General features: G+C 37.6%; 1 protein-coding gene across 2 annotated transcripts; it reads right to left on the bottom strand.

Moving 5' to 3' along the window:
- Positions 1–4,709: 4,709 nt before the first annotated feature.
- fkbp5 (FKBP prolyl isomerase 5) lies at positions 4,710–18,575 on the bottom strand. Of its 2 annotated transcripts, none has more exons than XM_034532268.1 (11): positions 18,225–18,575; positions 12,658–12,790; positions 12,338–12,482; positions 11,703–11,845; positions 11,132–11,246; positions 10,860–11,016; positions 9,406–9,496; positions 9,125–9,208; positions 8,850–9,035; positions 8,507–8,746; positions 4,710–7,142 (listed from the first exon to the last, which is right to left on the bottom strand). In XM_034532268.1, the coding sequence occupies exons 2-11, from the start codon at positions 12,760–12,762 to the stop codon at positions 7,041–7,043; spliced, it is 1,368 nt and encodes a 455-aa protein (XP_034388159.1). In that variant the 5' UTR covers positions 12,763–12,790; positions 18,225–18,575; the 3' UTR covers positions 4,710–7,040. The 2 variants fall into 2 exon arrangements, with proteins under 2 accessions (XP_034388159.1, XP_034388158.1); XM_034532267.1 differs by lacking the exon at positions 18,225–18,575 and adding an exon at positions 16,839–17,147.
- Between the last annotated feature and the right edge of the window lie 7,349 nt (positions 18,576–25,924).

Here is a 25,924-nt window from a genome sequence, read left to right as displayed (position 1 = left end):
TCTGGACGCTGTTGAAAATTTAGATTAAACCTTCCCACTCAACTCTAAGTTTCCCTGCGTTATTATTTGACCCAAATAAGCTACCTTCTCCTGACCATACTGCAGCATTTTCAGAGAGGCCTTGTGCCCCTTTTCTGCCATTATTTGTAACAATTTAATTGAGTCCTTATGACATGTCTCCTCATCTGGTGAACAAATGACAATGTCATCCACATCTTGAATTACAGTACTTTTTAATATCTGATCTATCCCAACCAAATCATCCTTCAATATTTTGTTGTAAATGTGAGGACCATGTTTGAACCCTTGTGGCAATCTCTCAAACTCATAAGATTGTCTATTATACGTGAACCTAAATAAACTTTGACTTTCTATGCTAAGTGGAACACTGAAAAACACACCACATAAATCTAACACTGTGGAATGTTTCGCATTTGGAGGAATTTGGGCTAACAAAGTATGTGGATCCGGCACTTCTGCTGGACAATCACCGCTCTAAAATCGTGTGTCAGGCGATATGAATCATCTGGTTTCTTCACAGGCAACAAAGGTGTGTTGTTCTGGGGATCCTGTGTTATCCCAAAACACCCGCCTTCAAAAGTCCTTCAATCTCTGGTTCAATTTCTCTTCTCCATCCTCTTATTATCTACCAGTTGTATTTGACTAAGTTCCTGATGGTCTCTTGGTCCTGTTCCTTCTGATCATGTTCCTTTTTCCTAAACAGCTCCACTTGTTGGGCTATATGATCCGTATAAACACTCTTTGTCATGCTTCCAAGACCAACCACCTCTGCCAGTTTACTCCTCACTGGTAGGGGCAACCCCTTCTGTACTCTGGCTCGCAAAATTGACTTCTCCATTGATTCAACTCAGGGTCATTTCCTGTGACATTTCTCCACACTTGATGAGCTCTCGACACATAGGCTCTCGGGTTTTCTTCCTGTCCCAGTGGTTCAATAAAAATATTGTCAGGATGTACATTTGTCGGAAATGTATCTTTAAGCACTCTGCACACTCGACCTCTACTTGCAGCAAACAGCTCTGCATCATTCACAGCAGTTCCCACATATCTATTAAGTCCAGCTTTCTGTAGAATTTCTCCCATAGCATGAACTCCAATGAGATTAGCCAAGAGTCTCTTAATATCTCCAATGGCCGGTTGTTCTCCCACCATAATCTCTTCTAACTTTGAAATCCAAGGATGTGCTCTATCTTGAAGAGTAGGTAACTTTTCAAGTATGTTTGACATGTCTGTACTCTGCCAAGGCTTATACTCCAAACTCTGTCCTCGAATGACCACTGGATACATGCCCTTGGGTGTCGATTGTGTTTTAGGGCGCAATCTATTTTTCATGCCCTATGATAAGAGGCCTTCTTTCTGTATTTCCTCCTTCCGTATCAGCAACTTTACTCAAGTCACCGAGGCATCGGTCTATTCCTACTTCGACCTCTCTTAACGCCCTCCGTGTGCCCTCTTCATTGCTGTCTTCATCCTCACTGTCATTAGTGGTATCACCTCCTCTCTTTTCTGCTCTAGCCAGCATCCGCCTGACTTTAGGGTCATATCCTCCCATGGCCCCTTCCGGATCACTTTGGTCACTATTGTCTCTAGACTTCACCCTTTGTATCCTAATTCCCAAACTTGCTTTCTTCCTACTTTTGGAATCTGGATGCATCATTATAGTTGTTTCTGCTAGTCCTGTTTCTATTATTTTGTCCTCCTTGTCTCTGATATTATAGCTACCCTCCTGACTAATCATTGGGAGCTGAGGATAGATTTTCTTAGACTTCGTCTCTACCTCATAAGGTGGCGGTCTTTTCACAGGGTTCATGTGTGAGTAAAATGAATTGGTGTCTGCCAACAGTGTTTCTGTTTGTACTGCATTCTGTCCCATTTCTTCTACATCTTTAACTCTCTTGTCGTTTGCAGCTTTGATCAGTTTCTGTCCCTCATTTTCAAACAACTGGAGAATGCCAAGCTCCACTTGCCTCTTTTCTTTGCGTTTTTCCCCATTCTTTCCCTTCTTTTGCTCTGCCTTGTATGTGGATACAAGTACCTGCATTATTTTTATTACATCTGGGTTAAGAGTCCCCTCCACTGGCCATGGTTGGTCAATTTCAGGCCAACGTTTATGCCATTTTTCCGATATTTTTGCAATGTTTGCGATGCCTCTGATTAAAGGATTATTCTTCTGTACTACATCAACAGGAGTAATTACTTTTGGGTTTTTAGTGTCCTTTTTCCCCATTATAACGGCTTCCTTATGTTCCGTTATTTGTAAATTAAGAAGTACGATTAAACCTATTTAAAGCTATTCAGATTATTTCTCCCTTGTTTTTTATTATTCTTTATTTTATTTATTGATTTAATCAACCAATTAACCCATCAACCAATTAGCCAATCAATCAAATTAATCAATTAGCAAATCAACCACTTAACAAATCAATCAGCCAATCAATGCAATCAATCCCTCAGTGAACCAACAAATTAATCAATTCATTCAGTCCTTCATGTATTTAAAGCCACAAATTCACCCTAGCAAAAAATGGAATTGTTTTGTCAACGCCGAACAGATCAAGAGCCTGTTTACAATATTCGACAAAAGATCACACGCTCCCACCAGTGCCTGACTTCAAATGTGTCCCATCAATAGTATCTGTGTCTGGGAACACATACAGATATGGAAAATGCAGGTTTTCTTGCTAAAGAGTTTGTGGACAAAATTGTACAGGCCTTTTTAGCAGACTGAAGTCCGGGGCTATATAGCAGACGCCAGTGAGCCACAGTCCGTGTAATGTACCGGTCAGCTGCCCTCTCGTCTTCCGGCCCCAATTCTCACTCCCCGTAAATGAATAAGGGAAAAGAAACAGGCAATGATTTAGTCTCTTATGAACCCATTAGGTTCTTAAACAGCATCATAAACTTAATTCCCAAATTAAACCCCTACCTAAACATTTGTAGAATTCAATGAAAACAAAAATAAAACAAACAGTTCAAGCGATAAAAGAATTTTGTGTCTCACGTCCCACTGAAAATCTCCCCCCCCTTGAAGGAGACACTTTCACACACGCAGCCGTACCCCGACACACACACAGCTTCACATGAACAGAGACAGTTGGGGGGAGGGGTCTTACTTCTCCAATTGGAGACTCATAGTTTCATCATTACGTCCCTTTATAAAAGAAAGAAAATAGGGCTCATATTATATTAGTCTTCTTAAGAAGCTCATTGTGTATTTAGTAACTTATTTGTTTATGTTACGTCCTCTCTCTAAGGAAGCTCATTTGCATATTTAATAACTCATTTATTATCTTACGTCTTCTCACAAGAAGCTCATTATATATATTTAATACATCAAACAAAATATTTGTTCTTACAAGTTACCAAAACCTCCGTTCTCACATACAACCCCCACTCAATAGCATTTCCTTCTCCTGCAGTTTCTCACACACAGCTGATCACGCTTCACACACACACACACCCAGCGCACACACAGACAGCTCTACTTTTGCTCCCAAAACAAAGACAACTCATTTATACCACTCATCCATATAGCATGCTTTTTGCCGCTCCCTTTTCTTTCTTTCTTATTTTCATAAAATGTATGCTACCTCTGAGATGTGATTAGTCGATGAGAGGCTGCATCAGACACTGTTCGTCAACAAATGTCAGAGTGGGAACAGTCAATCAACCTTTTATTCTACAATCTCCAGTTAAACTGACCATACGGTGTTGTTCCAGGTTTTCCGGCCCATGTTTATTTATCCAGATTCTGCGGCTCAGTCATATGATCCTTTCCTTTAATCTTATCTCTCTCTCTTTTTCCTCTGTCCTTTATTACTGTTTTATATTTATTTATTCAAATTACCTGGATCCAGGTTTACCCCAAGTACAGAAGGGCTCATTCATGCACATGTTTTGGTTTTGTAAAGATGTAACTCTTTTTTCGGAAAATGGTAGGCTTCTTTTTGACAAAGATTCTGGAATATGTAGCTGCATGCACCCCTACTGTGCTTCTTCTAAATGACTTTTCCACACTGGAAATTAAAAGGTCACCAGAAACAGTAATTGCTGAATGTGTAAGCACTTAGAACTGCTTTCTAAGTTCCCCTTATCAACTTCAAGCTGATGATATGTCAATATTGTGGTCACAACTTGATTATACTGCCCCCATGTGGCCAGAAAAACAGTTATCCTAAAATACATTGCAGAATAAATGAAAAGCTTCTGTTCTGGTTCAGATAATTACATGTGATGTTTCCTCTAAGAGTTAAATACTATTTTAGGAGGAGAATTAAGAAATACAATTTAAATAACAATTCAACAATGTTGGTAAAGATGGTGCTGAAGAGTGGAGCTATCCTGACACTGTATTACATTACATTATTAGATTTCATTTAGCTGACGCTTTTATCCAAAGCGGCTTACTATTAAATACACAAAATCAACCACCATGTAAAATCTTGTAACACATTTTAAACTTTAAATTTGACCATTTAACGAAATTATGACAATACAGCTAGTTTTAAAAACAAACAAAGATGTTACCACATTGTAAAAAGTATTGAACGATAACTTGAAGAATGACACATTTCTTTAAATGCAACTCTTGGATTTATTGTATGCTTTTAAAGTGCAAAAGAAAATTAAAATAATTATATAAAGAAGACATGAACAAAGGTACCTTGCGTAGTTTTTTTGTCTGGAAATATTTCTTTTGCATAAATCCTGGTTTGATACATTGATCAAATTGAATATGTAAACATTTTGTACGACAGTTCTAATTCAATCTCACATTGGCAGTGCTGTAGTTTGACCAGCTGCATTTGATCATGCTTGTGTATGTCCATTTGTTTACAATTTATTCCTGTCAAGTTATCAAAAATGAATGTAGGAGAGGCTGGAAAATATTGTTGTTGTTGACAAAGAGGGATAGATATTCTGTATATGCTTAAATGCAATTTATAATTGCTAGAAAAAAAGTACTTCATGCTCATTTGCACTGTACAAAATGTTTGAATGTTTAGAGCCTGCAGTACTTAAAGACATTAAGCAATAGGCTGTTTGAAAACCTTGCTAACATACAACAATATATATTAACACACAAACACACTGTGGATTTTTACACAAAATATTTAAGACAGCTAAGGTTTTCATTCTGAACCAACCAATGTTTATAAAACATCTTAAGATTATTGTCAAGACCGTATCGAGACATTTCATGAAAAGCTAACAGTGTTGGTTTGCCAGTCACCAATATGCAACACTGTCCACTATCTAACATTCACACATTTCAAATTAAAAATTAAAAAATGAAATAGATGCAGTGAAATAAAGAGACACCAGTTCCGGAACTCAGGCAAAAACACCTACACAGATGTAAAATGTTGTCGTTGATCATATTATCAGACTTGAAATTTCTGAAAGATTAGACTGTGGTTCTGATGGTTCTAAAGTTTAATTGTGGTTTCTGTGTCCCTCTCCCGCTTGCACTCACAGGGTGCATCGGTTCTAATAATATGGGTGATAGTATGATCAAATGCATCCTTCTGTAAGAGGCTATCGTCATAATTATGAGGATTTATGTCATCTGTTAATTTAAGAGTGTATGTGTGTTGAGGATTGTGCCATGCTTGTTTATGCATTTAGCTGATAGATAAACATACATTGAGTGCAACAGAAGAAGAAATTTATCAATCACTAAAATCTGCCAAAGCTCAGGAGGAGTAACATTTCATTTTATATATTTCATCTTTTATATTTTATTTTTATTTCATTAAACTTTTTGCAGCTGCCACCTTAGTCAGTCCATCACAATGATGTTGTCATCTGTTATCACTCCCATAGTAATCATTGTTCTACTACAATACCAGACTGGTAAAAAACATACTTACTTATTCTGCGTGATGTGTTTAATGGATAAAAAACAAGCTTTCAACAAATAAAAAATTAACAATTACGCATGTACTCATGAATAAATTATTTTAGTGCACAATCCATTGTAAAACAATGCTTCATCTATGCCCAAAACAAGGGGCTTAATTTGAATTATATTTCTGGAAATAATCTCTGCACCACCATTCAGGTTCGGTTTTAAAAAAATATATACTAATTTGCCTGTATAGGTAGCAGCTTAATGTCACAAAATACTATAAATTCAGCTGTTACTAGCAATAACCAAGTGCAGTGGATTGTGATTTTTTGCTAGAATGCCAGAATAAAAGATTTATGTTTTGGTATAATTTAGGATCTGTAGTTTGTGCTTTTTTCAGATTCTATGCTCTGCTTCTGCTGGTCGGAAACTTGAGGTTTCTACTGGTGATAAAAGCAATATTGGACATTCATGTTTGGAGGAGAATTTCTATTTAAGTCCTGTATTTCTGTATTTTCAGTTTTCCCAATATTACTTTACATGAATGCAGGCATTATTATATTGTTATGAACAAAGTTATGGGTTTTCAGTTGATCTTACTTTTGGAGGAAAATGTTTAAAATACCACTGAGCTTTTGGGACTTGATATGCCTTTTATCCAAAGTACGTACTGTATTGCAAAATTAAAAAATAGCAACTTGTCAGGTCTGAATCCCGAACAGCTCGTGATGCATGCATACAGCTGCCAAGAAAAGGCTTAACACCAAATACAAGGTCTGAAATCCAGCACATACAGTTTGGGAATATGAAACACACTGTGGAGGCACATCTGAACTCTACACTGTATGACTAATTAAATGGAATTTCTCTGGGTTTTTTTTAAGAAATAAAAGATGGGGGCTAGAAGTGTTCACCAATCTTAATTCACTGATTCTGCAGTGTTAATTATATTGGGAGGTATGTCCTGGCAGTTGCACAGGCCATGTCACAAGGGAAAAGCTGTTTGGCTAGCAAACATCCCTGTTTACACTCTGCTTTATATGCAGGAATGGTGCTGTTGGATTTTGGGATGAAGAGGTTTGGATAAGAGGCTTTTATACAACTTTGTTGCTGCTCCCTGGACTTGGAAAGCATGTCTTTTTTTTGTCCCCCCCTATAAATGTCACTTTTACGATGGACAGTCCTGACTCCTCCGGCTTTTTTTGTTGCCCACTTCACCATTAATGCCGCTCCTCATGCTCTCATCATGCCTCCTCTTCGTCTTTCCAAACTGTTGAGAGGAGATAGAGCACATATGACTACAGTTGTAAAAAAAAAAAAAAAAACATTGTTGATATGGAAAGTCATGAAATAATCATAGATTCTGCATTCTACTGTGCCTCCTTATATAACAGAAAATGTAAAGAGAAATAAATCAAGATCGTAAAAAATTATTATTATTATTATTAATTAAAGTCATTCATATTAAGAAGTTGGTTTAATAACGTTTTGTGTAGTTTCTTTTTTACTCTTGAGATAATATCTCTTTTTTTTAAAGAGAAAATTGTCAATCGGTGAGAAAATCAACAAATTCATGAATGAACACTAGAGGTCAGCATAATACTGAAGAAAGCACAATAATACATAGGATGCAGATACAGCAGGGTGTTTACTTTCAAAATGAAATTTTAACTGTTGAAAGATTTGAAAATATAAATCAGCTATATTATTGTAATATATATTTGAAAGAAGGGGTTGTTTATGAATATCAACATTATCAACCTTACAGGATATTGGGCTGGTATTGGTGGGATGAACCTACATCAATTGTATCAATAAGTCTTGCCATGATACACAAAATGGCTGACCAATCAATTGAAAATAAAATCCCAAATCCGGAAGATTTCCTAATGAATGCGAGTCCCAGTGTAATTTCCGGAGCTGAAATACATCATATTTTCCTCATAGTTCCTAAAAATAACACATCTCACATCCTAACAATTGTGAAGTCTTAATCTCTTAATTTAACAGTTAAATTAAGTGGGCCTTAATCTTGTTGTTATTGTGGACCTGATTTTTTAAAATGTAGTTTTTCCTTTGTAAAGCAATTTGTAACATTGTTTTAAAAGGAGCTATATAAACAATGTGTTTTTTTTTGGAAACACCTGTACATAAAAACAGCAAAAATAACTGTTTTGGTAGGTCCTAAAAGTCTGCAAAAATAGAGTTGTAACATCCATCCATCCATCCATTTTCAATACCGCTTATCCTCATTAGGGTCGCGGGGGCGCTGGAGCCTATCCCAGCTGACATAGGGCGAAGGCAGGGGACACCCTGGACAGGCCGCCAGTCCATCGAGGGCACATGTAGGGACATACAACCATTCACTCTCACACCTATGGGCAATTTAGAGATCAATTAACCTGCAGCATGTCTTTGGACTGTGGGAGGAAGCCGGAGAGCCCGGAGAGAACCCACGCTGCCACGGGGAGAATATGCAAACTCCACACAGAAGGACCGCTCCGACCGGGAATTGAACCCGCGGCCCTCTTGCTGTGAGGCAACAGTGCTAGCCACTACACCACCGTGCAGCCCAGACAAAACACAAACATTACTGTTTGTCCACATTTAGCCAAAAACAGCAAGTGGACAGACCTTGGTGTCCCGTTCTGCAAATTTCTGGAACATGTTGGCGTAGATCTTCTTGTCATGTTCATGATGTTCCTTAATCTTGCTCTGGCAGATGTAAATCTGAGCAAGTGCCGCTCGATTTGAAGGGTTGACTCGCAGCACGAGTTGAAAGTCTTCCATGGCCATGGTGAACTCGTTACGGAGGAGACGGGCTTCCCCACGACGATACAAAGCCTTCTCGTTTTTCTCATCAAGCTCAATTGCCTTAAACACACACAGAGTAATTAGTTAAGATACAAAGAGACAAAGTACTGAAAATAAATATTGTTTAAATATGGATAAATATCACCAGGGTCTTGCAGCTCACCTTGTTGCAGTTGTCCACAACTTGTGAGAACTCTTTTATCCGCAGGAAACACAACGCTAAATTGAGGTGTGCTGTCAACATAAAAGACTGTATCCTCTTCGGCTGCTCTATCCCCGAACCACACTCCATCTCTAGCCAGGAAACGATACGCTGGTACTGGATGACTGCCTGGTGGTACAGACCTACCTAATACAGGATAATAGCATTTTATGAACATGTTCACAATAAAATATTAATTATTTTTTTGGGACAAAAGATCAGCATGAGGATTGTACCTTAAAATACTGATTCCCTTTATGCTTAACTCCAGCAGCCAAGTCTATCTTTTCAGTCAAGTCCATTTCCCAGGTTTCTTTAGCCTTATGGAAACACAATTAACGACATTATTAAAATGCAGGGAGTAAACATTGGTTGTCAGCTGGAATGGTCTACATAACTCTGCAGGATTTGTTGAACTTTGCTCAAAGTGTACTTATTTGTCTTCATAGAAAAACAAATCAAAACCACACTAATGTAATTGTTTATTTCTTCAGACATAGTAAGAAGCACGACTCACCCTTTGAAAATTTTTTAGGGTAACTTCATATATTATGTCTCTGTCTGGTCCAATTTTGTACTCAGGTTTACCTTTGCTTCCAAAGCCATACCTGTATACAAGAAAAAAAATGACAGAACAGGAGCCTGTTAACAATACAATAAATAACAGTTAAATCTTATTTTGGAACACCTCAAATAGACAAACTGAGTACAAAGATTGTAACAACTGTCAACAGTCGACTCGAGCCATTTGACATTTAAAGTGTAGTGTTGGAAATAACACCTGTGACTATACATGCAACTGGTTAAATGTAACACCTGTCTAAATATTCCTACAATATTCCAGACACTTGCTTAAAATGCAATGATGTCTTTCATTGCTCATGTGAAGTTGGTCCCAATACAACTGCCTTCATAGCCCGATGATTTTATTACACAATATACAGGAGGTTTGTGCAGTTTAATATGGGTATTTCCCAATCAAAGAGGCTGATAGCCCTTCACTGCAAAAAAACTACTATATGTAAATGGATTAATGAGATTGCTTGATGTATGGCACTAGAAGAAATGTCATACATAACAAAATGAACAAAATGCATTTGTGATAACATAATGCAGTTTCTTGAAAGGGGAGACATATGACTAGCAGAAATGGATAGTTCTATTCCCTAATGCTGCGTTCACACCAAAAGCAGCAGAAATAACCACTATTTCTGCTGCTTTATACTTGTTGTGGACATCTGCTTTATACTTGTTGTGGACATCCCACAACCTTCGGAATATCTAACGCCCTTGTGTTTGGGATCATAACATCATCCGTGGGCTCACACAGAATTTCACCGACTACATCTGGATAACTGCAGCTTCCAGCACTACTAGAGTAGCAGCAGCCAGTTAGATTCAACAACAGCATGACGTCAGTGATGACGGGCGGAGCGCCTCAACGCTGATTGGCTTTCGCAACTCAGCGTTGGGGAGAATTATTTACTTTGCTCTATTTACGTCATTCGCAAGCATTAGCATCTGTGGATCTACTCGTGCGAAAGATTTGCACTGCTTTTGGTGTGAATGCAGCATAAGAAGAGTAATTAATATGAATGTTTGTGATTTAAATTGGAGACGCATTTTGTAAAGAGTAGTTTTATTTTTTAAATCAATCAATCAATTAATCATGCATCCAATATTGATAAATGTTAAGCTTTTTAGAAATGAACCTGACAAATAAGAGATTACAACTACTGTTCGTTTAGATCAATATCCGTACCATATTCTCACTATATCAGGCAAATGATAGCCTTTCAGTATTCAGGTTACTGTCAGTGAGTGCTGTCAAACATTAACAGTTTTAATGAAGGACCACAGACTGAACATCTAGTGGAGATAATTGCCAAAGCAATCCCACACAAGATTGTCTCACTGTAACTGCACTGCATCAGAAAAAGCTGTATTTGTTTAGGGTTTGAAGTAACTTACTTTGGTTTTAAGTAAAGTATACAGCACTCTCCTTTCTGCATTTTGTCCATGGCTCGGTCCACTCCAAGAGGAACGCCTTTATCCTCAGCCTCACCAACAATAAAACTGACGTCCCTGCAGTCAAACAGCCGACCGCCACACCTTCCTTCCAGATGTACTGTGGATCAAACGACACAAATCCTAACAAAATGTAATCTCTGATATAACAGTTTAATGTACTGGTTATTTAGTACAATATCAGTAATTATCCATTAAGAAAATAATGGCCTTACCTTCAACACTTGAGCCATCGTTGGGATTAGTGTAACCGTCACCTTTGACCTTTATTCTTCTCATGATGCCGGAATCGTCTGTGAGCATCTCTCCTTCAAACTTGAGTAGCTCCATCTGTTTAGTCGTAAATGTTAACTTAATGATTTTTCTGCACAAATATCAATAGGGAGCAAATACAAAATTGCAGCTCCGCAGAATTGGGTGTATGCTGTTATAGTAAGTGTAGGAGGGGGGAATCCATAACAAAAAACAAGTAGGAGTCATGACATCAAGTTATGGAGATCAAATAAAGAAAGATAAATAGTAACTATTAAAGTAACAGTTCAGGTAGATTGTTTAATTAGACATATACTCTCCATACCTCTATTGGAACAAAACAAGCCAAGATAAAACATAATCAGATGACGACTAACATGTGCCCATGGGGGGTAAACGTGTAAAGCCGAGCAGTTGCTTGAATCTCTTTTGTTTTTTCCCAGAGCTGAATTATAATTTTAATTGATTATAGAACCCAGAGAACGCCTGAATTGTATCTCTCAGTGTGATGCAGCACTGACATGGCACACCTACTTCAAACACAACTAACGAGTTGGGAGGAATTTTTTCAGGATTTCCAGCAGATCCATAAGCGTACTCTGGTTTACACAGTAACGTGCACACCTCGCCCATCTGCATAGACAACACACCGATATCCCAGGCCTTGAGGACTTGTCCTGTGAGTGGATGAGGCAAAAAATAAAAACTATAAGAGATGTTCTTGGTTTATAAAATGGGTTTGAATGCTATATCATAATCTTAATTGTAATGATAAGAATGCAAAGGATTAGTTTGACATTTAGGGGAATGCGCTTTTTCACTTTCTTGCTCAGAGTTTGATTAGAGGACATGATAAAACTGCCACATCTGTCCATTGATAATGAAGCTACCACCAGTAGATGGTTAGTTTAAGAAAGAGTCCAACACACAGCCACATATCCCTCTGTTGAACCATGACTTGTTGTTTTCACTCTTTGTTTTATATAGATTAAACAAACAAGATATAACGTGTTAATTGGTGAGCTTTAGAGGTGCTGGGAAGTGAATAGAGGTGTTAATAATCTCATCTAACTCTCAGCAGGTAAGCACACTTTCCAAAATATATTTAACTATTCCTTTAAGTAAGATACAAAACGAAGGCACCATCATGAATGACAGTAATCGCCTACCTTTGCCCACATTGAAGCAAAAAGCTTCTTTGCGATCTCGACTGCAGTCAAACTTGTTTCCGGTGAGCAGCTTCCCAGTGTAGTGGACGGTCACCCTATCCCCAATCATCGGTCTCTCTCCATCGAGCCCCTGACGCTTCACGACCTGCAGGCAGAACGAAAAGCTTCCGGTTCAACTAAGACACCGTTTTAAACAGAGAACATAGAAGAGATAAGAGCATGAAGAATTATGACCATGCCATATGGTGGAACAAGGAGTCCTACTTGAGCCTGAACGCCGACAACAATACATTCAAATCTAAAGCAATGGCAATAAATACCTTGATAACTCCTTGGTCTTTACTAGTTGTTACATCAATGCCCTTTGCAGCAAACACGGCTGTGGCTGGCTGGCCATCCATAGTCAGATCCTGATCAGTGGTCATTTCTGTGTGTTGGCATCACACGGTAACACTGTAAACAATATGAACACAAGCCTACGCGTTAGCAATCTGAGCACCATAAATAACATATTCTCATGTCTCGTGTTTTCACTTTAGGACCAACTTGCAACAAGGACAAGGGCTCGTGAAATGAATCTCATTTGTCGCGCTGGTCTGGAAAATCAGTTTCTGACAAAAAAATCAATGCAAGATCTCCATAATCCACACAGTATATATGACTTTCTTCTCCACATTATATAACTTGTAGATAATAAGGACACATGTTCTGGAGATATATTTACAGTTTTATTGCAAAGGTAACATTGATCGCAGCTGTATATGGAACATTACTTTGCACCACAGATGTGATATCACTTAACCGTACAGCACCTTGTCTGATCCCCCACAGATGAAGTAATTACATAAATATAAAATTGAAGACAGCAGAGTGGTGCTCACGCCAGTCATTTTTTGTTGTAACACGAGCTGCACCTGCCAAAGTACAGTATGTTCAGCAATATTAGTTTATGGCCCTCTGTGCTCTTTGTCAACCTATAAATTACATCATATTTTACGGACACCAACATTAAATCTGCAGCCTACCAGAACCTTGTTTCAATGTTCATTTTGTATTGAGAATTTTAACATTAGTCTTCTTGTCTGAAAGCCTCATATGCTTAAGTGTGGGCTTGACTATGCTTACACTCTGTACTGATCAAGTTGCACCTTCACAAATACAGTCATGTAATCTGTTTCAGTGTTTGTGATGAGGTAGGTTAATATCTTGAATTTGATCATGACTCGCAAACTCAGATGTTATACATTGATGTAATATCTTATCAAAATATGAGGCTACATGCTGTCTAGTTGTGTCTGGTGATGAGGTGATAGAGCTCAAATGTTGTCTCCTCTGTGTCTCTCAGGCCGGCTTACTGTTGAGTAATATGTTTTTTTAACAGTATTTGACCTCTACCTGCATGCCCATCAACAGAACTACTGATCCCTTCTTCAGAATGTATATTCTCATCCCAAATACTGTACAATATATTGTCACCATATCAATTTTTGATATATTATGATATATAATACATTAGTATTCTTTCAAAAACATGTATTCTTGTTTTTCTCTTTTCTTTCCCCTTTAAAACAATGCCAAAATAAAACAATTTCAGACACTGTTGAACAGAGATAAATAGGTGGATCATTAGATAGATAGATAGATAGATAGATAGATAGATAGATAGATAGATAGATAGATAGATAGATAGATAGATAGATAGATAGATAGATAGATAGATAGATAGATAGATAGATAGATAGATAGATAGATAGATAGATAGATAGATAGATAGATAGAAGTTGCCTCTCGTCACAGAAGCAGTCTTTGTCGACACGCTCTTTTACTCAATAAACATGGCTGGAGACATTTTACAGTCTGTCGTAAAAGCGAGTTAGCTATGTTAGGCATGTTGTTAAACACAATTTGGTGATTATTATTACATGCACTGTTAACACTTGCTCGAATAGCATCAGCTCACTGCTGTTCTGAAAATGTGCCAGGATGTTACCAGAGGCCATAGTTGTGAAATAACAATTACAAATAAAAATGTAACATCTACAATGCGAAAATGTACTTTAGTCTCACCAACACTGTGGAATGTGCCATTTAATTTCCTATTTCTAACTTTATTATATTCAAAAGTGCAACATTTCAAACCTAAATTGGCTATTCATCAGGTACAAGAGGATGGGCCTCAAATCTTTCTAAATGTAATGAAAGTTTAAAACAAGTTTTTAAAGGAGCTTTATACATACATGAAAGACGTGCGTGTATTTTGAACACTGACCAATACGTGTAAACAAAGGAAAATGTTTATATTGCGAGCAAAAATGATTTACGTTATTCTTTAAATAGTTGGTTATATGCTGGTGAGCCACCAGGGGAAATATTACAACCACAAAGATGGTTTCAGATTAAAGAGGAATCATTTTCTAGATTTTTCCACCAGTTGTCTTGTACTCTAATAACATCCCCGATGTTGTTGATGAACATGTACAAATATTTGGATATTAAGCCGTACTGACTATGTTCTGAGCTGTTCCGAGCCTGTTAATATGAAAATGAAGCAAAAGAGCTTGACCTGATTTGCCTCAATTTGGCAATAAACTCTTTGAGTTGATAATTGATTAAGAAATAGCTTTGAACAAATTATCCTAGTGTGAGAACTGACATAGGAACAGTAACAGCCCGAGCTATTGGGCACCCATGTTCTTCAACCAACAGGGTAAAACCATAAAAATCTGTCTTACTGACATCTGTTCAATTTATTCTGCTTCTTCAATTGTGTGTCACTCTCAAAGATCAAGTGACATTTACTGAACTCCTCAACACAAGCGCAGAACAAAATGTCCGTCTCTTATGCGGAAAGACCTTGTTCTATTCAATTTAAATTTCATTAATATCATTTTAGATGTAACTAAATTTCTGTGCATGTGTGTGTGTGTATGTGGGGTGAGTTGTGTGTGTGTGTGTGTGTGTGTGTGTGTGTGTGTGTGTGTGTGTGTGTGTGTGTGTGTGTGTGTGTGTGTGTGTGTGTGTGCAAGCGTGCGTCTGAACACAATGTTCCTTCTATTCACAGTTCCCCACTGGCAAAGCCTGACGGTGTTCACCAATCTGAGACCCCCTCACGTACAACCTAACTTCAATTTTTTAATGAAAATAAGCTGATTTTAATTGTTCAAATTGACCATTCACATTTACATTAACACGCAATCATTTTAATAAAGCAAGTGGGGTTATAGTGTGATGATTATCATTATTATTAAGTACCATAATCAAAACCTATTCATTCCATGAATTTCATAATTTAACTTTTTGCTTTACCCGTATGACAGAATGCATTATTAAACACTGAATGGGGAAACCAACTGCAAATAGTTATGACACAGATCAAATGGCATGTAGGCTACATGTATCTAAACTCAGATACCCTGCGGAGGAATGCCGGAACAGAACACAATGAGGCAAAGACCACATCCACAGACGCACACGGTGTAACTGTACATTCTGTCTCACCTCGGTATACTCTGCTGCTGATTCATGTGACCATGTAAGTACACACTGTGCAGACCCATAGACTGACACCCTGGGCTGTGCATTGTCTGTCATGGGAGATTATTTTTAAAACTGACAAAGACATGAAGTTATAAAAACGTACGAAAAGAAAGCTGAAAAATGAAATGCTGCTACAGTGGCGTATTTATTTTCAATGCAAACATGTATTTTATTTGAGGCAAAGCTAAATAACTAATCATCCTTTACTTAATTATCTTCACTTGTCAGTGTATTTAAACAATAAGTTGTTTATACTATTACATATCTGCCTCAGGCAATGTGATTCATCACTGGTAATTTGGCTCAACCCGTGTCCATGTCAGCAGGCCAACTCTTCTTCAATCTCACCACATCTAAATCTAAAAACGTCATTTTAACACATATATTTTAAATAACTTATTCAGAGGTTACCATTATGTCCTGTGACAGCACAGAGGGAACTACAGTTAATGTTACAAATGATCAGAAACCTTGTTACAACCTGCACTTTCCAAAGATACACCTCAAGCCTAAAGGGATTCTGGATGTAAACTCATGTCCTCATCCGCCTCCATTGGGAACCACAGCCAAGTGCCAAATTCACAGACACAAAACACACGCACACACACACACACACACACACACACACACACACACACACACGCCTATAAACACACTGTCTTATCAGCCCTTAGTTTCCAGGGTACAGTGGGATACAGCTGTAACCTCAAATGCCCCCAAACGTGTGACAAATTCAACATCCTAGAACAGTTTATAATCAGACAACCTTAACTGTTGGGGATTTGTTCATCATTAACGTGTTTATGAGACCGGTTTAGATGTTTTACGATGTATAACAAGTGTCCCCTTTACTGGGCCAGACGTGGACAGAAAACACTAGAAAGCCAGTAACAGTGTGCATTAGTTAACTCATCAAATTAAATATTATAGCAACGGAATAGAGGTAATACAGTAAAAGACTCACATTTCCTTGCGCTCCTTTTTGGAGTTTTTCCCCGCAACCCGCTGAAATTCTGTCGGTAGATGTTTTTTTTTTCCACCGCGTCTTTACCTCCTAATTCAAGCCCGCCCCTCTCTTCTCATATCCAGGGTACTAAATGTTCTGCCCATGTGGTTATTATGTCGCGCTGTTTATGTCCCGTGTTTCCGTCATCCCTTTCCTCTCTAGTGGCGATAAAGTAGCCCCATGGATCCTCGACTTCAAAATGACACTGGTGTGGGGGAGAGAGGTTGAGGCACACCAGAGAGAGCAAAGAGAGAGAGAGGGGGGGGGGAGCAGAACAGAGTAGAGTTGTAGGAGGGCGTTTAGTGTAAAATAAAGGGGCAGGTCTTGGAAAGCAGCCACAAAGTAACACAATGTTCCGGCTGTACTGTAGCTGTACCGCTGCCGCTGCTGACGAGAACACTGTGTTCCAATAGACACCCTGACCTGTAACCCGTTCCGTGCCGAGCCAGGCCGGGAACAGCCTGTACCGCAGCAGGCTGTCCTCTCCGCTCAGCTGACAACACTTATCGTCAACACTGCCGCGTAATAGCTGAGCCCTCGCCAGACAGACGGGATGTGTAAACACCGAAATAAAAGCACACCGCGCTGCCCGATAAGACGCGCGCGGTGAGACAGATTCTCGTTTTGTAGACGGTGAAATCCCGCCTGTTGGGTTTTGTCGCCGGGGATTTTCACGCTCTAAGTACAATTGCTGGTTTTTTAAAAAGTTATTCCAAGGTAGGGATTCCGATAACTGCGGATACATGTATGATTGTTATGATTATTTGCATACTGCCATGGTGGTGATTTTTCCTTTTTATTGTGATTTGGTGGCTGATTTAATGTCAACAAACCAGTGTTTGCATTACTGAGGTGTTTACAGCGTGGTACAAGTATTCAAGTCCTTTATGTGAAAGGAGCATCACAATGACGAAGAAATAACACACATATGAGCCATGATTTCCTGCCAAGTTATTTAAGCTAAATACATTTAGTCGGAAACATGTCATAATTAAAAATTCTAAAAGTAGGCGACCAATAATTCTTGAATTCTAGTCGTCTCCAAGAAGTGATATGTGGTATTATTTATTTACATTTTGGGAAGAAGGTACAACATGTGTGAGATTAAATTTATAACCTGGTTAATGTTTAATTTGGGGAAGTTTATTGCGTCATATTTATGAGCTCTCGTGTTACAAGTCAAATATTGGCAAAGAAAATAGCCTACAGCTGTTTTGAAGTATGGAGGCTGTGTAACTATACTTACGTTGCTTGCTACCTGAACTGTAACGTTAGCCCAATTAAGTTTCCTATTTCAACAGGTTATTAAAGTAGGCATACAAGTAAACATTGCAGTAGACTTACTTGAGTGAATGATAACCCGAAAATTGTTCGGGTGACCTTGCGTTGACGTTTGGCAGACGTTGATTGGCTGCGGTTATTCGGGAAGTTTTCTCCACGGATCTGATACCTTTGTTTGGTTCCGCGCTGCTTATGTTCATGTTATGGGTATGTTTAGACCTATTGTGTTGAGCTATTGGGCCCCATGTTCATAATGCTGCTCTTTGCTAACTCATACCTGACCACACAAAGGAAAGCACGCTCATATCTGAGTATGTGGCGTCTTCATCCGCTCCCAGTTTTCCATTCATTCATCATCACCGTCTGTTGCGGTAGCAACAAGACCATCTGACCGTGAGAGGCGTCTGTTTCCCCGCCACTTGGTCCAGCCTCCCTGGGTGTGTGTCGGTGTGAGAAGAGATGGGGACAGCCAGGCCTATAGCAGTGTCAAACAACCAGACACCATATCGATATCCAAACTAATAAGTGCACTCTATAAAGGCAAATAGTAGTCAATAAATATATTCTAAAACTGTACTGAACACTTGAACTTTGTTGGGCAAACGATCACATTTTAAATACAAAGTCTGATTCAAATTGAAATAGTATTTCCAACATTTTTTATTTTTTTTACATATGTACAATAAAGCCTTATTCTCATTAGAGCATGTGGCAATAATATAATAATTCCTGTATTTATTTAATATCAACATATTAACAGTCTGACAGGAGTGTCTGAAAGCACTACTGAACTTTTTACAGCTCGTTGAGGCACTCGGATTTGACAAAAATAACGAGAACCTTCAGGGGGCATTTTAGGAAGTTACCTTTTTAGCTGGGAAGTCCTTGTCAAAGTGTGGGAAATTAAACCATCCAGGTTATGTGATATCATTTCTTATGATGCGTATATATAATACATTGTTTCATGAGCTCTTGTAACTCATTAATTTCCTAATTTACTTTTATTTTTCACTAATAAACAAGGGTTACACATATTAGACCTGACAGTGAAATACAAAACAGACTATTGAAAGTAAAACATACTTTCTGTAAAGCATAGTATCAAAGTAATAAACCTATTCTATGTGTTTATGTGGTTGCTGCAGGTGTATGGCACAAGACAAATGAGGCATAGAGGAAGACACAGTGAATGTGGAACAGAACAGAGATGTGGGAGTTTGTGTCACCAACCGTTTGGAAAAAACCTGCTTAGATGCACATTGATGAAATCTTGTTTTCAATGTCAGTACAAACATGAGATAGTAGTATGCAAACAAAACTATTTGAATATATCAGCTTTAGTGTGTAAATAAAGAATATAAAATGTTAAAATCAGGCTCAGAATGTCATTGGCTTTTGAGCAAGACATATAAATGAGGAGGCAAAGTCATAAAAGATTGTTATGGCTTTGCCTTCGTGCTTTTGTGGTTTGAGGATACTGGTATATTATTATGTCAGCATAGGATGTTTGCAATATACAGCATGTTTTATGGCTGCTTCCATTTTATGTTCAGCATATGTTTTCATTGAAATGTTGAAAGAAAAACACAAAAATATGGCATAGATTGTTGGTGTGAGTGTTCTTCCTTATTGGCTTGAACTGAGGTGCTCATATAGTTAAAACTTTATTGCAGGTCTCTGGTGGGTGAATCCGGCAGTCAGAGGTGGTGAGGACGCTGTCTGACCACACTGCTGGCAGACAGCCATTCAGCTATTGAAGGGAACATGATGATCCTGTTAATAATAAAAGTGGCATAACACAGGTGAACCTGACTGTGCAAACCAACAGGGATGTTATCAACCGCCTGAGTAATCTTCTGAGCAATCAGTTACCCTGAGAGACTACAGGTTTTACTCATATTAGAACATTTTATTCACATTAAAAAGAAAAACAGTACAGATGCAGAGTGACTGGTGTGGTCTCGTGAGAAAATAACACAACCATCCAAGCTATTAACAATAAATACATATATGTTTTTGTTGAAATCATGAATGCTCCAGCTTAGGCAGAGATTTGTTTGTTTTTCCAAACAATCGACTGTACTGCGGTGTCCTGGTAGCGTTGTTATCACTTCATTATGTCTTGTATGCGTAAATGGAGGTCAAAGATGAACTCAGTTGACCTGAGCTGAACTAAAATGGATGAATGCACTTCTATATTCACACATAGCCTGAGATGCTGTCTTCCTTCCTGAAACATCATGAACAACTTGTTTCTGTTGAGGTGAAAGCAGCAACCGGGTAGAAAACTGGGCAATTAGATGCTTGTAAGGTTAAAGCAGTTTTAGCAGATTAAGAGTCTGAAAAAGAGCTCAATACTCACAACTACAAAAAATGTTGTTAAAATAAACCGATAAACAGTAGGTTTTCTGGCTTAGATGTTTACTAAATATTTTATGAAGTACTAAAATCTGACAGACAGTGTCAAGAATACGTCTTTCTGTGTGAGTGTCTTGGTGTAACCCGAAGCACGAGGGTGAGTTCATACAGGGATACAGGCTGCACAGTCATCAGGAAGTGAAACAGAACAGAATGTGCTGTACTAATCTGATTGAAAAACACTGCCCTGAGTGGAGGCTTGAAAAAAAGTAAAAAGGATGTTTCATTTAAACGGCTAAAAGGAGAATCCTATGGCAGCAGGGAGATATTTACAAAGACAACAAACTGAGGTTAACTCTTCATGTGGTAATTGAAAAGACAACTGGTGATAAGGTCAGAAAAGCAGTAACTCTCACACCGCACTAAAATAAAGCTGGGCAACATAATGCTCTTTGTGTTCTAGGCATCCGTGTTACGTACATGGGAGTAATCTCCTGAGAGATCCCTTTTATCCCTGAACTTTTGACCCATGAAGCAAGAGTTCTTTACTGCTGTGTCTGCCAAGGACCCTAAATAAGTTATTCCTCACTGCCGCTGATGAAGAGAAACACAGTGGACCAGGGACTAACAGACAGATCGTTTCAACTTGAACCTTGAATTACAATTTTATTCTGGCAAGATTTGGTGCTCATTTTAATTCCTTAGATAATAATCAGTTAAGATGAATTTAATGAATCAATAAAGTTGCCAGGGGTGCTAGAATTATTCCTATTCTACTAATAGAACAGTGTAAAAATACTGCATTACAAGTATTGCAACATATTATAAAATGTATTTAAAGTACATTTGTTATGCAAACAGAATGACCCCTGACAGTGTTACAGTACATTCATATTAATGTATTGGATTATTAAGTGTAAAAAGCATTGTAATGTTGCAGAAGAATTGTATTCGAATTAATTTACTTAGTTAAATTACACTGACAGGTGAAGCCATATATATACATTTGGAACGGTTAAAAGGTTGGGTGTTAGACATACAAATGACCTGTATTCATTTAAAAATATAATTTCCCTTTATATCCATTGTTCCCCTTCACTATTGTGGAAGTTTGTTTATTTAGCCTCTGCGCGGAATTACTCTCATGCACGTGGGGAACAAAAGAGTGTCAAGACTGCCAGATATTTGGCTCCTTTTGTTTGGTCATTTTGTCAGTTTATAGTCTGGTCATAAATAAATATTATTATTAAGAAACGTAACCCTAATGTTCTGTTTGGAGATCCCCTTTAACAACGCAGAAAGCAATCTTAAAAATGTTTTAACCCCTAGACACAAAGACTTCAGCTAACTTCATCAGAATAGCTTTTATTGAACAGATGAAACATTTCAAAAGTTTGCGAAAGAAAATCTATAGTCTCCAGCTGTAAAATATATGGTAAAATTAGTATAAATATATAAGTATAATGCAAAATAGTTCAACAGCACCACAAACTATATCCTCCATATATAATATCATAAGTTGAATCAACCGCTTTTAAAACCATTTCAACAAAAACTGAACATTATAACCATCACAAGGATTTATTGCATATTTATTGTATTAGACTCCAATAGTTGTGTGTGTACATGTTAAGCCCATATGGCACAAAGGCTAAAGCATGACGTATTTCCCTATTTGGTGAGAAACAATGCTGTATGTTCATTTCTGCATTGTGTCCCCTTCATCCAATGTGTCAACAAAGTTTGTGGCAAAGGGGAAATTGCAACTTCAATAATATTCTACATAATGCAGATAAATGGGGTCAGAAGTAAATAAAAAAATATGAAGGAAGAAAATAGATGTTCAAGTTGTTAATAGGGTTTGCAGACCCTAAATAATGAGGAAGTAAAGCCAATGTCACCAAAACACAAGGGCTAAACTTGAAACTGAGCAAAGAACTCTCATGCCGCAGCCCTGTCACCAAACCTGTGCTAAGGTGTTATTAGTATTCATTAAATGATCAGTCACAGTACTAGAGATCAATTTAATAGTTATCTGTCATGTCACACAACTAATGATCAACGCTTTAGACAAAGAGTGATGGTTTAATAATTAATTTGTCTGATCACAATGGCAGTTATAGCCCTATTCAAACATGTTAAAAAATGATATTGTGTAATTACCAGGCTACCTTGGTAGTCAAATGGTTACAGCGCATGACATTTAACCGCAACATCTGTTGTGTTGTTCGATTCTGGCCTTAGTTGGGACCTTTGTTGCATGTCATTCATAACACCCTCTTTCTCCCCCATTTATAAACTGTCATCTATCAAATGAAGTAAAAAAAGCTCCAAAAAATAATGTTAAGAAACAAATACTACCAACAATATATGATATGTTTGGTTTACAAAAGAGGATCCTTAAAAACAAAGTAAACCGCAGCCTTAAAGACTACATTTAGTGCTAGTGCAGTAACATAAGATGGTAATCAACCAAATTAAATTAAACACACAATTCTATATCAACTACAGCTGTATGTAGATTTCCACTTCAGGCATGGATTAAAGAAAATAATCTTCCATTGTTTTATGTTTCATTTTACGATGTGGGGGAAAGTATCAGGGTCAAAAAGACTTTGCTCACACCACTTCCCCTACTTCTTAAATGTGTCTCTATACAGGAAATGTACATACAGTATTTAACCACCCATGTGAACACTTATAAGGGGTCGTTTGTGGTGTTTTTTTCCCGTTGAGCAATAACCGTCGTGCTCTGTTGGTTTACTTATGTTCCCTGCACAGTAATTACATGGAAAGCAGTAACTGCATGAATACAGTTTGTTTCCTGTCAGCATGAGCCTAACTGCTAAATGATTTACTGTCTGCTTCTCTGCAGCGATACATTTGATGGAACAATTTCCTCAATATTTAGGCTATGGATTATTTCTTGTACATAGTGATAGTGATTGGTCATTTGCTGTCAAATATAAACAATTAAAACATCTTGAAACATGCCATTTTCTTATTCCTCTAATGACTGGTGGACAAAGTACTCCCATACTTTAATTGAGGAAAAGCCTCAACACAGAAATGTAAAAAGTCCTGCATTTAAATCATGTAAATACGGACGTTTTATAAGCTATTACAAATAAAACTTGTTTTGCAGAAAATCAGGTCTTATGATTGATATAATAAACAACATTATTAATACTGAGGGTGGAACGAGTTTAAAATATTTTAAAGGTGAGGTAGTTTAAACGGTTCAAGCTCCTCACAAAGGGTCACAAGATAAATCTGGGGGCTGGTGAGATGATTATTGTGTCTATGTCTATAACTAGACATTGTTTTCTTGTGAAGGGTCCCAAAAAAAGGTTTGGAACCACTGGTTTAATCTTAAACATGTCATTGTATTCTATGAACTGATGTTTTTAATGTAAAGATTGAATTTGCATCTATGTCTGTCAAATAAATGCAGTGGAGAAGACAATATTTGATTCTGAATTATAGTGTATCAAGTATAAAATACATGTTCTTCTATTGCAAAAGAAAGGTATGAAATAAATGTCATCAATGAGAAGACAGAGAAAATAGCCAAATGTAAAGGATGGCACAAGTAAACAAAATGTGTCTTTACACTTAAAACACATTGTAATATTGCATTATTGCAGTAGTGAAGTGTGTTACTGTGCCATCATTGTACGGTGTGCATTCAATACACATACAATATAACACTAAAGCTTTTAGTGAAGCTGACTCAAACTTTACTTTACTCTAATTGATTGAATAACTTATGTTTTTTATTGTATTTTTGCTTTTAATCTCTTCTGTTTCATGATTGATGTGACTTAGCTGCTGTGACACTGCAATTTTCCATTGGGTTTTTTAAAAATTCTATTCTATCTATTTGTCCTATAACTTCAACAGTGGGTTGTTAATTCACTATTTTAGCGAGAAAATTGCACTATGTGTCTCTTAATTATATGTATAATTTGTAAGATTGTTAGTAGAGATATTCCAGAAGTACTTTTTCAGGAGATGGTGTTGTGATTCAATTACCATTAAAACAGTTGTTGAAGCATTTTTTTTAAAGAATGTCCTGTTAAAAGTTTTAGGCATGTTACACATTAGTGTATTGAGTGTGTCCACTCCAGTCCAGTAGGTGGCAGCATGTGCATTGAATATTGGTTTACAATCTGCCAAACACACACAGAAGAAGCCTCCACCTAACCATAAACGTTAAAACCTAACCAATCCAACCAACGAAGGCAAAGAGTACTAGCCAATCAGAGGCTGAGTAGGGCGGGGCGTGCCTTCACCAGCTTCGGAAAATATATATATATATTTTTTTTTTTTCTCAGTAAGATTACAATACTTTAAATATTACAATACATCAGGACCCAATAGAAAGTGTTGTGTTAAGTTCCAGAAACAGCACATCCAAGCACGAAAGCAAGAACAGTTTAATTGTGGAACATTAGATTATGTATGTCTGTATTCTTACAAAGTTGGTATGACAGTGTTAAAATCAACTGTTGGACACTTTAATACAAAGCATTACATTAAATGATGTAGATAGAAGCTCAAATATGGTGTCTACTTAAATAATGATCCCCTATATACCGTTATCATATTTTGACAACTAATTTAATAATAAAACCACCTTTTTCTTTTGTTGTCCTTGAGATCAAACATTACTTCATAAACATGTGAGAAACATTTAAATACATCTGTGCAACCTTAAAGCTTGCACTACAGCATCAGAACACATCATTACACACAAACTAGCCTCAGCTACCAACAGCACAATGTGAAACACATTTGCAGAGAGTTTTTGCACAGTTTGTTAGGCTGTGATGTCACACTTTAGGCCTATATTTATTCATTCAAGCACCCAACAAGGGAAAACTGGCTGAGATGTCAGATTTTCTTGAGGACATATTTGGAATTCCTGATTGTGTGGGTGCTATAGATGGTTCTCACATCCTAGAACATCCACCGTATCAGATTCCTGCAACAGAAAAGGTTAACACTCCCTGGATGGGAATGTGACACCAATGCGTTCTGAAAATCCCCTTGTTGGTCTTGGGCCAGAACCACCCATTCTTCTCTGGCACTGATGAAGGTATATTTCATTATTCTCACTGCAGAGAAACCCTATCCTGACACTGACTTTCAAGAACTCAAAAAACAAGTTTCGCTTGTTGTGTTGTTAAACATGCCTTTGAAGGGTTGAAAGGGAATTGGAAATGTTGTTGTAAAAGAAATGACTGCATTGTTATGGTAATGGGAGCGGTTCATACAGCAGCAATAGAAACTATGTTCTTGAACATTACGCAAGTTTCATTGTTTAAAAAAAAGATGACACTATTGATGACTATTTTACAACAAACTATTAATAACTGCACAACGGTTGTTGTTGTGATTGC

This window comes from Cyclopterus lumpus, chromosome 5 (genome assembly GCF_009769545.1).
Source record: "Cyclopterus lumpus isolate fCycLum1 chromosome 5, fCycLum1.pri, whole genome shotgun sequence".
Classification (NCBI taxonomy): Eukaryota; Metazoa; Chordata; class Actinopteri; order Perciformes; family Cyclopteridae; genus Cyclopterus; species Cyclopterus lumpus.
The sequence above is the reverse complement of the archived record's forward strand: the minus strand, read 5'-3'. Positions and strand labels throughout refer to the sequence as shown.